The following is a 16,842-nucleotide window of genomic DNA, read 5'->3' on the forward strand; positions in this document are numbered from 1 at the left end:
CAGGAAAGAGCAAACACATGCATCAATACAAGGCTATCAACAATACATGACAAGGCTTATAGGTAATAGTATTGTTAATGTTAGTAAACTAACCAATCAAGATGTAGCATTTCAAATATTAGTTGTTAAATTTTTTTATATAGTTATTAAATATAGCCAAATATAATTCAATGCACAGTTAATCAAAATGCAAATGTTGCTTTTTGTTAGTTTGGTATCTGCATAGCAATGATATTAGACAAGTGTATAATGGGTTATATAATAATAAATAAATACAATTCATAATTTGATAAATTACATATATTGCTAACAACAAAAATAAATGATTAAAGTTCCTATATAAATGCCTCTCCACTCAAATTAATTCTGATACATGTAAAGGGTCTAAATGGAAATTAAAGTTGAATTTGGCAAATATAACATATGAGGTTGAATTTACAAAGACTGTTTCTCACTTATCCGCTTGTAACTTCCAATATTTACAATGCTTAAACACATAAAATTATTAAAAAAGGCTTAATAAATTTGGACTATAACGTCTTTCAAAATTAAACAAAGACAATATCTTAAAGAGCCTTAATTTTTATATTTTGTTTGACTAGCTACGAAACTGTAATAGAAGTTGTTTAGGCTCTACATAATTTTTGTCACTTTAGTATAATTTTGGGTCCAGCTTAAATCCTATATGTGTGAGTGAAGAGTTTGTTTTGTTTAACGACACTACAAGAGCACATTGATTTATTAATCATCAGCTAATGGATGTCAAACATATGGTCATTTTAACTGTCATAGAGAGAAAACCTGCTACATTTTAGTACTATTTGTAACAAGGGATTTTTTATATGCACCATCCCACAGACAGGATAGTGCATACCATAGCCTTTGATATACCAGTCGTGGTGCACTGGATGGCAAGAGAAATAGCCCAATGGGCCCACCAACGGGGATCGATTCTAGACTGACTGCGCATCAGGTGTGCACTTTACGACTGGGCTATGTCCGGTCCCCTGTTCGAGAAGAAACCTGCTGCTGCCACACAAGTTACTACTTTGGAATAGCAGCAAGGGATCTCTTATATACACTTTTGTCACAGACAGAACAGCACATTCCATAACCTTTGATATGATTATGTGTCTAGTTAAGCTTGTTTTGTTTAATGACTCCACTAAATGATTACTTAATCAGGGTGCAATTTGTTTTTAAAATTTTGATTAGCAGTTTTTCCTACTGGATGGAGAATTGATTAGCAACTATTGGAATTTGATTAGCACTTTAATAAAATGAGTAAACATGAATAAAACACATTCTTTTCAATAATATTGCATATTTCTTATACATGTATCTGTACTGTGGGCTGCTTACCCCAAAATAAAACAAGTACAGAACAGTACATGTGAAGGGACATCACTGTCACTTGTTTACAAGGCCTTATCCTCCGGAGGTCAAGGGGGGCAGTTGCCTCCCCCCCCCCTCCCCCTCCACACACACATCCAGAGAATCTCACTTTGATTTTTTTTGGCTATATAGAAAATAGCATAGAAATGTCAGGTTTAATTTTTATAGTACAACATATTTCTGAATAATATTTGTCAATAGTTATGCTAAGCAGCTTGGCCTTGGTCATCTAACTTGTTCAAAGTGATTTTTTTAGTCTTTCCTGAGTTGATTTGTATGTCTGATCCAAAGTGCGATTGAAGCCCGAGAAAAATTCCTCATTTGGCTGATCATTCCAACGTATTCGGTGGTCATTTTTGTTATGAAAATTGACAATTCTTAAATGATATATATACGTATTTTACCAGAACATTATTTGACAAGGCAATTCGAAATTAAAAACGCCAAGCTGTTAATTAGTTGATAATACCGTATGTATACGCAAACATTTTCGCGTCTAAAATAATTCGCGATCAAGCTTTCATTTTACGATAGTTTTTGCCAATAATAAAATAAAAACGAACAATATCAACTGAACTCCTTTCAATGACAGTTTCACGTACGATATAATTATACTCGAGACATTCTCGCTATGCGGTCCGCGTGCTGTTAGTCTTGTCCGCATGTATGTCTGATAATACATGATGCAGAAAACTTGAAAAATCACAAACTAGACCAAATACTATTTATTAGTAGTATTCATAGGTTGCATTCAGGTCTACAAATAACGAAAGCCACAAGTATGTATCGAATATAAGAATAATCAGTGTAAAAACAACAAACTGAAATCTCGTAGTCACGAGATACCAGACGTGAGTTCAGCCAGCCATTTGTCGCTAATGTTTGCCTGACTGTTTTTTACGCAACAAGTTAAACCGAACAACCACTTCGACAACCGGTCAAAATAATTATCAGACATTTTGACTACTGGCTATCGCTGAACGCAGATCATGCATAGCACCGAGTGTCACTTGTAGTATAAAACCACGTGGCAGGTAATTTGACGATAAAAATAAAGTGCATGCGATGCGCTATGTGTTTTGTATCTATAGGCATTATTCAAAGCTAAATCGGAAATAAGTTAACGCGTAATTAAATTTGCGGAGCTATCAGCATGTTCGCAATTTTCGCGGTATATTTAATTCGTGAACATAATATATTTGCGTGCACGGTAGGCAACAAGTTCAGTGTACAAGGTCATAGCTGCTTGCAAATTAGGTTACCACGATGATGTAGCAGCTAGTACGTTACATCACTGTTCTTGTTAAAACATCAAACATCCTCCGATTTATTCCGACAGTATTTTCTATTTTCTAACACACGCGAGAAGGTTGTACACTGAGATAAATTTTTAAAATGTTTATCATTGGCGAATCAGTTACCTTGGCTGCGATCACGGAAAATCGACACCCCTAAGTGCGTTCTTCTCCCGCGATCTCAATTCAAAGATCAATTTGGTTACAAAAAACATGCATCGCAAACTGCTAGTCATTGGTACAATATTGCATCGCGATCGCAAGATTTTGCATAGCTTTTTGCGATGCGAACCCGGTCATTTTGCAGCCTACTTAATCATCAACTATTGGATGTCAAATATTTGGTAATTCTTACAAGTAATCTTCAGGAGAAATCCGTTACATTTTTCCATTAGTTTAAAAAAAAGTTATTATTATTATATTATATTAGTATTAGTAACATGGGATCTTCTATAAGAAAGAACATGACCTTTGATATATTAGTCATGGGGCACTTCCTCATTTGGCTGATCATTCCAACGTATTCGGTGGTCATTTTTGTTATGAAAATTGACAATTCTTAAATGATATATATACGTATTTTACCAGAACATTATTTGACAAGGCAATTCGAAATTAAAAACGCCAAGCTGTTAATTAGTTGATAATACCGTATGTATACGCAAACATTTTCGCGTCTAAAATAATTCGCGATCAAGCTTTCATTTTACGATAGTTTTTGCCAATAATAAAATAAAAACGAACAATATCAACTGAACTCCTTTCAATGACAGTTTCACGTACGATATAATTATACTCGAGACATTCTCGCTATGCGGTCCGCGTGCTGTTAGTCTTGTCCGCATGTATGTCTGATAATACATGATGCAGAAAACTTGAAAAATCACAAACTAGACCAAATACTATTTATTAGTAGTATTCATAGGTTGCATTCAGGTCTACAAATAACGAAAGCCACAAGTATGTATCGAATATAAGAATAATCAGTGTAAAAACAACAAACTGAAATCTCGTAGTCACGAGATACCAGACGTGAGTTCAGCCAGCCATTTGTCGCTAATGTTTGCCTGACTGTTTTTTACGCAACAAGTTAAACCGAACAACCACTTCGACAACCGGTCAAAATAATTATCAGACATTTTGACTACTGGCTATCGCTGAACGCAGATCATGCATAGCACCGAGTGTCACTTGTAATATAAAACCACGTGGCAGGTAATTTGACGATAAAAATAAAGTGCATGCGATGCGCTATGTGTTTTGTATCTATAGGCATTATTCAAAGCTAAATCGGAAATAAGTTAACGCGTAATTAAATTTGCGGAGCTATCAGCATGTTCGCAATTTTCGCGGTATATTTAATTCGTGAACATAATATATTTGCGTGCACGGTAGGCAACAAGTTCAGTGTACAAGGTCATAGCTGCTTGCAAATTAGGTTACCACGATGATGTAGCAGCTAGTACGTTACATCACTGTTCTTGTTAAAACATCAAACATCCTCCGATTTATTCCGACAGTATTTTCTATTTTCTAACACACGCGAGAAGGTTGTACACTGAGATAAATTTTTAAAATGTTTATCATTGGCGAATCAGTTACCTTGGCTGCGATCACGGAAAATCGACACCCCTAAGTGCGTTCTTCTCCCGCGATCTCAATTCAAAGATCAATTTGGTTACAAAAAACATGCATCGCAAACTGCTAGTCATTGGTACAATATTGCATCGCGATCGCAAGATTTTGCATAGCTTTTTGCGATGCGAACCCGGTCATTTTGCAGCCTACTTAATCATCAACTATTGGATGTCAAATATTTGGTAATTCTTACAAGTAATCTTCAGGAGAAATCCGTTACATTTTTCCATTAGTTTAAAAAAAAGTTATTATTATTATATTATATTAGTATTAGTAACATGGGATCTTCTATAAGAAAGAACATGACCTTTGATATATTAGTCATGGGGCACTGGTTGGGTCAGAAAAAAGAAACAATCACAGAAAGGGTCCACCAAGGTGGTTCGATCCTACAACCCAGACATCTGAGAAAAGAACTCTACCGACTAATTAGCCAGATCCTATCCCATGCATCAGGTCAAGGTCAAGAGTACTCTATCAAATTCAATCAAAATGGGCCGAATTTACGAAGCCTGGTTTACTTAAACGCAGGTATTTAAGCATTGTCAATGTATGTAGTTACATGCGTGTAAGACAGGTGTTTAAGCATTGTCAATGTATGTAGTTACACGCGTGTAAGACAGGTTTAAGCATTGTCAATGTATGTAGTTACACACGTGTAAGACAGGTGTTTAAACATTGTCAATGTATGTAGTTACACACGTGTAAGACAGGTGTTTAAGCATTGTCAATGTATGTAGTTACACACGTGTAAGACAGGTGTTTAAGCATTGTCAATGTATGTAGTTACACACCTGTAAGACAGGTGTTTAAGCATTGTAAATGTATGTAGTTACAAACATTAAGTCTAAAACAGGCTTCATAATTCACATATAGCTGTGATCTTGCAAGTGTCCAGGTTGTATAAACAAGACATGCCTGTCTTTATGCATCTGTACCATTTAACCGGCTTCGGTAGTATCATGGTTAAACCATCAGAAATAAGGCTGGTAGGTATTGGGTTCACACCCCGGTACCAGCTCCCATCCAGAGCGGGTTTTAACAACTCAATGGGCAGGTGTAAGACCACTACACCCTCTTTTCTCTCACTAACCACTAACCAGTAACCCACTGTCTTGAACAGACAGCCCAGATAGCTGGAGTGTGTGCGCAGGACAGCGTGCTAAAACCTTAATTGGATATAAACACGAAAATAAGTTAAAGTGAATTGAATGTACCATTTACAGTAATCCAAGTCCAAGTCCAATATTTTTAACATGCCAATATACCACTAGAGTTTTGAGCATGTCTGTCCCCGGTCCGTCTCTGGATAGCCAGTGGTCTGATCCAGGACAGAACTTCAGTAATCCAATTAAAATAAATGAATAGCAATAATCTGCTAAAAGCTGCAGCAATCAAAACTCTTGTTTCATCTAGCTTGACTAATGAAGAAGACTATACCTTCCATCTAAGAGATCCATGAGTGGACGGAGTACCATGTCAGACTCCTGCTGAATGCTGGACCGCTGGCTGGGCTGAGACAGGGAGATCTGCCCGACACCCTTCACTTTACACAGAAGTTTACCCAGCTCCTGCATGCTCTGCTGAATCTGAGGTTCAAGGCTGATAAAAAGATTTTTTAAAAAGATTGAAATTTAGTCTATAATTATCTTCTTTTTTTCAAACAACAAAAAACAGCCATACAGTATGGCAAATATATGACCAGGTATATCATAGAATGCTTAGGAAGTAATAGGAGATTCTAGCCAATAATTGGCTGTAGAGATGTTCAACCCAGGATAGTTGTAGAAGGCGAAATGCACAAAGGTTGAGGTCAGGTTATAGCATAAAAAACCCAGCTTCCTGAATTTGCTTAAAAAAGGATTTTTATTTATAACTGAACAGATGAACATAGAAGCATAAACAAAATCACCATAGTAGTGTTTTTCATCATTTTGTTGTTACAAAGGATACATGAAGATTAGTTTTTTTTAAATTATTTTTTATTTGTCAGTTTTAATTAGGCTTACCAGTTGTAACAAAACTATAATTCTAATATGTCCCCAAGATGCAAGAAACCACACAAGACATGCACAGAGTTATGCATGCTATCCAAATCCAACTTCCCTTTCCTATGTCCATTTTATTTGGAAGTGTATTCTTTGAGTTGAATAACAAAATTAATAGCTGTTCTATGTATTTGTTTTAAATACATTATGACATATCAATTTTACATCTCTTAAAGAACATCAATTTGAATTTTTTTTAAAGAACTACATAATATTATATATTCATCACATGACTTCCTGTACAATGACCTTTGACCTACCTCTTAGCAAATATGGAACTGAGTTCATCAAGCACCGTGTTCAGTTTCTGCTGCAACTCCTTCAAGATGTCTGCTGCATCAGCATCAAGCTGAAAAAACACAACAACAGTTAGCATAGTCAGTATTCTAGTGCAGACTTCATTCAGCCAGACAGAGCAGCAAAATTTTTGCTAGACTACATCAGGAACTAATCAAATTGTTTGCAATTATTAGCGTTGTTCTGCAGACTCTAATCAGAGGCCAGTATTTTTCAATCACTGGTCTGTAGACTGATGTTACTCAGCAACAATGTTATACTTCCGGTCTGATTGAGATTTAATTTTTTTTTTTAATATTTGAATGAAAAGTTTAAAAATTAATTACAAATGGTCCAGCTTATGAATGTAGCCGGCTGGTGTTCCACATGAACCAAGGGAGAGAAACATTGCAGCAGACTTTAAAAAAAGTTATCTTTTTCAAAATATTACGTCTATTTTTTTGGTACAAACCTTTTCGCCACCCATAGACTCGAACACTTTCTCCAGCTGTACCCTCAGCTGTTGAATGTTGTTCATCAAGATACAGGCCTGAAACAGAACATTATACACATATTTATCATGTATATAAATATACAAATCATTTAAAGAAAGGTTTATTTCACAAATAAAGTTAAACAGAAGAGTACACACCAAACAGATGAACTGGAAATAATATCAAAATGTGACTGTAAAATACTTACCACCTTCTGCCGATTGGTGTACTTCTCAAAATCTCTTCTTACGATGTCAGCATAGGCCAGTAGCACTTTGTTCACGGTCTGTTACAAAAAAAAGAAAAGAAGAGTAAAGTTTGTTTTATTTAACGACGCCACTAGAGCACATTGATTTTTTATCTTATCATCAGCTATTGGATGTCAAACATATGATCATTCTGACACTGTTTTTAGAGGAAACCTGCTGTTGCCACATAGGCTACTCTTTTACAACAGGCAGCAAGGAATCTTTTATTTGTGCTTCCCACAGGCAGGATAGCACAAACCATGGCCTTTGTTGAACCAGTTGTGGATCACTGGTCGGTGCAAGTGGTTTACACCTACCCACTGAGCCTTGTGGAGCTCTCTCTCAGGGTTTGGAATCGGTATCTGGATTAAAAATCCCATGCCTCGACTGAGATCCGAACCCAGTACCTACCAGCCTGTAGACCAATGGCCTAACCACGACGCCACCGAGGCCAGTGTTACACAAATAAACAAGATAATATACACGTTATATCACCACATGATTCATTAATGAAGTCTTATAAAATAAATGTCACACTCATCCACCATAACATGCTTATGTTTATTAATCAGCAGCAAGAGCTCTTTTACAATGATCCTAAAGGTGTACTGGTCAAACCTTCACATCCCAACATCAGCTCCAACCCAGAGAGAACAAGAAGTTTTGTTTAATGATACCATTAGAGCACACTGATTAATTAATCACTCACTACTCGATGTCAAACATTTGGTAATTCTAACATGTAGTCTTTAGAGGAAACCTGCTATATTTTTCCATTAACAGCAAGAGATCTTTTATATGCACAGGCAGGATAGCACATACGAGTTGTGGCAATGGTGAGGATGTGATGAAAACCCAATGGGTCTGCTAAGTTCAATCCTATGACCAAAGCACCTCAGGTGAGTGTTCCACCGACTGAGTTAAACCCTGCCCATCATCTAGAGTGTCGTTTTAATGGCTCAAAATATGGACTTGTTTCTCATCAACCACTAACCATTAACCCTAGTCCCGAATGACAGATGGCTTAGATAGCCGAGAGGTGTACCCAGGATAGCATACCACTTGATGTCAAACATTTGGTAATTCTAACATGCAGTCTTTAGAGGAAACTTGGTATATTTTTCCATTAACAGCAAGAGATCTTTTATATGCACTTTCCCACAGACAGGACAGCACATACCAGTTGTGGCAATGGTGAGGATGTGATGAAAACCCAATGGGTCAGCTAAAGTCCGATCCTATGACCAAAGCACCTCAGGAGAGTGTGCCACCAACTTGAGTTAAACCCTGCCCATCATCTAGAGTGTCGTTTTAATGGCTCAAAATACGGACTTGTTTCTCATCAACCACTAACCATTAACCCTAGTCCTGAATGACAGATGGCTTAGATAGCCGAGAGGTGTACCCAGAATAGCATACCTGAACCTTCATTGGATATAAACACTAAATTCAAGTTACAATGAAATCAAGTACGGGGTAATCTTTTTACATGTATTTTTGCTTAGATCTATACAGGCTGTCGTTAAACATCTATTCTAAGTCTATATGACAGTGCAAACCATTCTCAATAAAACAAATTAACATTTTACTCAATTAAATATGGATTAACATGATTGTATCTTTTCATAAAAATGGTCTTGAAATGCATTAATATATATATATATATATATATATATATAAATATGTTCCTACCTTTGCGAATCGTTTCATATATCTCTTGATGATCTCGGGGTCGGGACATTCCAACTTCTTGATGACATCAAAGCACTGATTCAGTTGAGTAAAGATGTCCACCACTGACGTCGAGAACAACGCATGCTCTGAACTCTTTTGGAACTTTGAAATAAAGAAAGTTTGTAAGATATAAGAATATGGAGAATAGACACAGAAACAAGTGAATGATATTGTGTTTATTGTGTCTCAAATTAGGATGGTTATTCAAGGTGTGGGCCTAAATCAAGCCACTTTCTAAATAATATATTTAATCCAGGTGTCACACTGGAAAGAAATTTGATTGAGCCAATTTTCGGATATGTAGGTTATTTTTTCTAAAAATTATTAAAATGTGCTCATTTAAACTACATTTTATTATCCAAATACTAAATGTGTAGTCACTTTGTACAGCATTTGGCTAATTTGGCAATGGGCAGGGTATGCCCTGTAATCTATAATGTAACCACTTCACTGTAAGCATATTAAAATAGTCCATGAAACTCACATATTGTGAATATGTCGCAATTGTTAATCATTGTTATATATTGACATTTGATTAGTCAGCAATGTGACAATATAATGCTGTGTTGAGATCAGTGATTAACAGCACCAGAAGTGAATGAAAAAAAATCTGCATGCTTTGGAGAATTGCTAACAAAGAAAACTCCATGCTTAAATGACCTTATAACTGTCAGATTGATTAAGACATAATAACAATAACTGCTGTTAACATTTGTTTTAAAAAGATAAAAAATGTTGGGTTTTTTTTCTTTTTTTCTCACATATTTAATCAACACTAACCCCATCTTTCTTGTCCCTGTCATAGGCACCGTGGAGATATTCCATGGAAACGTCATCGTTTTCATTCAACCACTGCATCACAAATGGCTCAAACCACCTGCAAGTGGAAATACCGTACAAATCAATTGTATACAAATTTAAGGTTGCTATAACGATATATCTTTGGTTATTGAAAAACTAAATTGTTTCAAAGATTATATGAGCAGGAAACAAGTTTTATCCCGCAATCACTGTATACATTGGCAAGATATGATTACAAGATAATTCTCTATATTTTTGGTCACTGACGAAAAATATAGGTCACGTGACATAAGCCCAACTCGACTCGAGTATTTCGGAGTAGATTTTCAATAAACATACTCTTTAAATCATTTGTTGATGTGCTGTAAATACAAAGAAATTTAAGTTTAGCGATAACAATACTGAACTTGTATATTTATTTATGAATCAGAGTTTAGAAACGTTTTTTTAATGTGACAGAATGTAGCGAGCGTCTTACAATAATGACGTCATGCATCTTGTATGACGTCATACGGCAAAAGCCTTACTAGGTTGACAATACTCGATTTGCGAACACAAAACTGGAATAAATAATAATTTTCCAAATATTTCTGTAGAAATGTAGGATAAAAGAAATAACTGGTTACTGTCTCAAGATATCAGCTTTAGCCTGCTCAGGTCGAATGGTGAATGCATTCGTCATTCTAAACTTCACAGGATAAAGCCGATATCTTAAGACAGTAACCAGTTATTCCCTTATTATCAAAAGCTACATGATTGCCCATAGGCTACAGCCTGTACCCTTTCTATGGTTATTATCAATATCTAATTCATTATCATCAATAGCTAATTCATCATCATCAATAGCTAATTCATTATTATCAATAGCTAATTCAATATTGTCGATAGCTAATTCATTATCATCAATATCTAATTCAATATTATCAATATTTAATTCATTATTATCAATAGCTAATTTATTATCATCAATAGCTAATTCATCATTATCAATAGCTAATTCATTATTATCAATAGCTAATTCATTATTATCAATAGCTAATTCATTATTATCAATAGCTAATAAATTATTATCAATAGCTAATTCATTAGCATCAATAGCTAATTCATTATTATCAATAGCTAATTCATTATTATCAATAGCTAATAAATTATTATCAATAGCTAATTCATTATCATCAGTAGCTAATTCATTAGCATCAATAGCTAATTCATTATTATCAATAGCTAATAAATTATTATCAATAGCTAATTCATTATTATCAATAGCTAATTCATTATTATCAATAGCTAATAAATTATTATCAATAGCTAATTCATTATTATCAATAGCTAATTCATTATTATCAATAGCTAATACATTATTATCAATAGCTAATTCATTATCATCAGTAGCTAATTCATTAGCATCAATAGCTAATTCATCATTATCAATAGCTAATTCATTATTATCAATAGCTAATTCATTATTATCAATAGCTAATTCATTATTATCAATAGCTAATAAATTATTATCAATAGCTAATTCATTATCATCAGTAGCTAATTCATTAGCATCAGTAGCTAATTCATTATTATCAATAGCTAATAAATTATTATCAATAGCTAATTCATTAGCATCAATAGCTAATTCATTATTATCAATAGCTAATAAATTATTATCAATAGCAACTTCATTAGCATCAATAGCTAATTCATCATTATCAATAGCTACTCCACACTCACTGTGGATATTCAGGCACAGTTCCCTTCAGTTGCGGCACGTCCTTCATGTAGTAATTGTACAACCACTTGACACGGAAGTGCAGATTCATGTACTCTGAACTCTTGCAGGCTCGTTCCTTTTCATGTTCTGTAAAACAAGCATGGTTTAAGAACACACCAGCACATTGCTGAATCAGTTTCTACCAGCCTCGGTAATTGCCATTGAACTACAGGCTGGTAGGTACAGAGTTCGCAGCCCGGTACCGACTCCAACCCAGAGCGAGTTCTTAAGGGCTCAATGGGTAGGTGTAAGGCCACTACACCCTCTTCTCTCTCACTAACCAACTAACAACTAAACTACTGTCATGGACAGACAGCCCAGACAGCTGACGTGTGTGCCCAGGACAGTGTGCTTGAACTTTAATTGGATATAAGCACAGAAATAAGAAATGAAATCAGTTTCTGTTAGGTGTCTATGCATGGTAGACATGACACTGGGTCTATGAGAATATGAGAAGAAACCTTTGTCACTATTAATGTGTTTTTATTCTAAATATTTGTTTATTATAGGCATGGCTTCCGACTTAATATCATGAATTGGTTCCATTATGGTAGTATTCAATTCAGTTCTTTATTGTATGCCAGCCCGTAGACATGTACAAATATGTTGACATTTTAGGACCAACTGTTCAAATATTTAAACTGGCCTTGGTGGTGTCATGGTACCATATCGCAAGCACAGCAAGTTTAAAAGTAAAGTAAAGTTTGTTTTATTTAACGACGCCTCTAGAGCACATTGATTTTTTATCTTATCATCGGCTATTGGACGTCAAACATATGGTCATTCTGACACTGTTTTTTTTTAGAGGAAACCCGCTGTCGCCACATAGGCTACTCTTAGCAAGTTTAAAAGAAACAATGGCTCAGTACAAGACCACCACACCAACTTCTCTCTCACTAATCACTAACAACAAATCACCAACACACTGTCCTGGACAGACAGCCCAGATAACTGAGGTGTGAGCCATTGCCAGCGTGCTTGAACTGTAAGTATATATAAACACGGGAATAAGTAAAAATAAATGAATGAAATATTTTAGGTTGATTGACATGAGTGTATAGCACAAGAGACAGCCGGAGTGAATCGGTTAATGAACCACCTGTTCGGACCAGTACTACAGCCAGATGTGGTCATATAGCAAAAAACTGAGACAGAAATGTTCTCAATTTTGGAGTGAAAATAAATGCTTATATAATGTATGTTCACAATGATGTATGTTGTTAGTGCCAACGAGAACCCGTTCTATTGGCAATCTTCGTTTGTAGTTGGGCAATTTAACATGGGTTTCAATGGCAGATGACATCTGTGTAGTGAGACCTAAATGTCACACTCATCCACCATCACATGTCTATGTTTATTAATCAGCAGCAAGGGCTCTTTTACATTGGTCCTAGTGGTATATTGGTCAAGCCTTCACATCCCAATATCAGCTCCCACCCAGAGAGGACAAGAAATTTTGTTGAATGATACGACTAGAGCACACTGATTAATTACTCATTCACCACTCGATGTCAGACATTTGGTAATTCTAACATGTAGATGTAAAGCTAGAGAAATAAAGAACTGAATGATGGATGTGTGTGGAGGTTACCTTGTAATGCATAGCAGAGATCCTGTGAGAAAAGATTCCACAGTATTGATGCACACACCTGACCCACATTCAACTCCTGAGGAAATCTGGAATGGAAAGTAAACATTGTTATTGTTGGGGTTTTTTTGGTTTAAGTAAATACAGGCAAATGTATCCTTTGCTGTGACAAGACTATAAAATCAAAAGAAACATGTTGATAACCAAACATATGACCACAAAACAAAGTTAAGACTATCAAACTTAATGTTTATCCATACATAAACGAACATATTATCCAAAGATTCTATTAACCAGAATACTGGGGCATAACTTACTTATTTAATACTGGAATAAAACTTAATGATTCAATACTGGAATATAACTTATTGATTCAATATTGCAATATAGTTTACTGATTTAATATTAGAGTAACTTACTAATTTAATACTGGAGTGTAACTTACCGATTTAACACTGGAGTGTAGCTTACTGATTTAATACTGGAGTGTAACTTATTGATTCAAAACTGGAATATAGCTTACTGATTTAATACTAAAGTAACTTACTGATTTAATACTGGAGTGTACCTTACTGATTCAATACAGGAATATAGCTTACTGATTTAATACTAGAGTAACTTACTGATTTTATACTGGAGTGTAATTTCCTGATTTAATACTGGCATGTAACTTACTGATTTAATACTGGCATATAACTTACCAATTTAATACTGGTGTGTAGCTTACTGATTTAATACTAGAGTAACTTACTGATTTTATACTGGAGTGTAATTTCCTGATTTAATACTGAAGTGTAACTTACTGATTTAATACTGGCATGTAACTTACTGATTTAATACTGGCATGTAACTTACTGACTTAATACTGGCATGTAACATACTGATTTAATACTGGCAATTAACTTACCAATTTAATACTGGTGTGTAGCTTACTGATTTAATACTGACATGTAACTTACTGATTTAATACTGGAGTGTAACTTACTGATTCAATACTGGAGTGTAACTTACTGATTCAATACTGATATATAGCTTACTGATTTAATACTAGAGTAACTTACTGATTTAATACTGGAGTGTAGCTTGTTTTGTCTTCCTCGATCACAGACACAATAAGAGCAATAATTTTATGCCAGAAGTCCAGACTCTTGGAACTCGGACCTTCTTGGTCCGGATTCGGTGTTTCTGTAGGGTCTGTCTGAAACTCTCGATTGTACAGTTCAAAACAGTTCTCAAACAGGAATTTATACGTTGACTTGATACAGGCAACTACACAGTCTTTCACTACAGTGCTGGCGCGGGGAGGACTGGTTAATTCTTGTACCTGCAAATAATGTAGAATCAATTGTAAGTCATGACATGACAAATGGTACATAGCATTTATCACTATAATTTTCCTTCTGCTTAATAGTTACGTACATGAAATAAAAGGTAAAACTTTATATTAAATTCTGATAAAAATGTATGGAATATTTCAACAGTTTAGAAACAAGAAGTTATTTTAAAAACAATTTATTTATATTATTCTCCTTTCTGATATCATTTAGAAAAAATAGGTTTCTTGTTAAAGCTTGAAGTTGCGTTATTGGTCATTTCCATTTATAATTGTTAAAATTCTTATTATTACTACTTCAGAAAATATTTTGACAGCTGTTCTCTTGAAAACTGTTAGACAAAAACTCCTGAAATGTTTATTATCTATTAAATATTAGTGAAGGTTACGTGTGTGTGCTCATTGTCATCACCTTGAAGTAAGCAGATTTTTATTGCTTAAAATAGTTATTAATATACAAATGGTTGACCTCAAACTCATTTGAAGCAGAAGGTACTTAAACAGAAAAAATCCAAATCTTACATGTGTTTGCAAACAGCATTCATTGAAGATTATGTACATTATGTCTTTATTATTAATATGAATTCTTTATCTCTTTATTTGATGATTTCTTGGAACCACTTAAACGATGTGATACAAAATGTGCAAGATAATACTAATACATGTGGCCTGGTTTACAAGTGCCAGGGAAATCCAACTGGTTATATAGCAGCCATTTTGGATATTGTTAATTTTCACTTACAGGGCATAGCATCAACAATATGTCTCCATGACTTACCTTCATCCTAAAGAATGTAATACTTGTAAGAAGATCAACAGTGGACTTGAGATCCTGTAGACGAGCTGGGTCTGAGGCAGGGAAGTTATTCTAAAATTGAATTTACAAAAATACATTCACAAATCCAGGGAAAGGCCTGCTTTTCAACTATGGTTTCTTTCATTTTGTTATCTTCTTTTTTTTCAATGTAATACTTTTACAAAGTACAGTCCAACTGATCTACTATCAAAATGGTTGTTAAAGTACAGTTACAATTCAGTGTGAAGTTGTTTATTTTCCCTCAAAGATTAATTAATCGATCATGTCAAATTTAAGTTTATTGCATTGACCATGTTTGCAATTAGCAAGATAATCAATTGTATTCAGCAAGCCTTGTGGAATTCCACATTCTTACTTTCACTGGATAAAACTAATAATCTACATTAACTTGTTATTTTCTATTAATAGACTTTTGTTTTGTTTCACTTGGTTAAAAAAATAAAAATAAATAAATGATAAAATTTACAATTTTAAGTTATGGAAATTCTACTGCACACGGATGCCATATTTTCAAATATGTATTACAAAACTGTCATTAATTGATTTTTATAGACCTTTTGGCTTAGTTAAAAAAAACTGTCAAAAATAAATAATATAATATAAATACATAAATTCACAAATTCAGCTGTAAATAAAAACTTACTCTGTACATGGAGAGGTCAATCCTAAGAGAATTGTGCAGCTGATCTAGTAACTTGACAAATTTCTCTTTCTGAAATAAAAAACCAAAAACCAATGGATATGATTAAAACAAAACTGCAGATGTAACCACCATGCTTTGTAATAAAACTACATATATCTGAAGACAATTTGTATTATTCAAATTATATGTTCACTGTAATATGCATTTAAAAAATCCACATTTTAAAGTACTCATATAGCACTTGATCTGTGTTAAGATTATACAAAAGGAAACATTTTTTTTTCAAATTGATCAAAGTGGACAAGCTTTTGGACAAACATACACAAATACAGTAATTAAAACAGATCATCTAAGCCCACACTTCCCCAATTCCCCAGAAAACCCCCAAAACAAAACAAATGCATTGAGATGAAGTAAAAATGATGTAGAGATATTTAAAGCATGATGGTCAGTAATTGAGGAAACAAAGGATAAATTGTTTTTATAATTTTAAAGGAGTTAGAGAGCATGCTTTCTGGAAAAGTCTCAACTCTATAATATATATATATATATAACACAAAATATTATTTCTCCCCACTCCCCGGTATCTGCAGTGAAGAATGGCTCATTATATTGAATGATTTGAAAAGATTTTAAGAGTACCTGTATTATATCCCTCCACCATGTTCTCTATGGATCTAATATAAAATATACATTTTTAAATCTTGAAGGAAGGAAGGAAATGTTTTACTTAATGACACACTCAACACATTTTATTTACGGTTATATGG

The 16,842-nt window shown here is 34.3% G+C and overlaps 1 protein-coding gene across 8 annotated transcripts in view; it reads right to left on the minus strand.

Annotated features, from left to right (window-relative positions):
- Positions 1-16,842, minus strand: part of LOC121384461 (protein unc-13 homolog B-like) — a 254,702-nt gene that overhangs the window by 23,615 nt on the left and 214,245 nt on the right. For all 8 annotated transcript variants that reach the window (XM_041514890.1, XM_041514875.1, XM_041514902.1 and 5 more), the window contains 11 exons: positions 16,073-16,141; positions 15,391-15,480; positions 14,341-14,603; positions 13,283-13,368; positions 11,652-11,778; positions 9,909-10,005; positions 9,087-9,230; positions 7,355-7,432; positions 7,125-7,202; positions 6,637-6,725; positions 5,769-5,930 (listed from right to left, as the gene is read on the minus strand). In XM_041514890.1, coding sequence (XP_041370824.1) covers positions 5,769-5,930; positions 6,637-6,725; positions 7,125-7,202; positions 7,355-7,432; positions 9,087-9,230; positions 9,909-10,005; positions 11,652-11,778; positions 13,283-13,368; positions 14,341-14,603; positions 15,391-15,480; positions 16,073-16,141 — 1,283 coding nt within the window. The remainder of the gene's footprint in view (positions 1-5,768; positions 5,931-6,636; positions 6,726-7,124; positions 7,203-7,354; positions 7,433-9,086; positions 9,231-9,908; positions 10,006-11,651; positions 11,779-13,282; positions 13,369-14,340; positions 14,604-15,390; positions 15,481-16,072; positions 16,142-16,842) is intronic.

Source organism: Gigantopelta aegis, chromosome 2 (genome assembly GCF_016097555.1).
Source record: "Gigantopelta aegis isolate Gae_Host chromosome 2, Gae_host_genome, whole genome shotgun sequence".
NCBI classification, from domain to species: domain Eukaryota; kingdom Metazoa; phylum Mollusca; class Gastropoda; order Neomphalida; family Peltospiridae; genus Gigantopelta; species Gigantopelta aegis.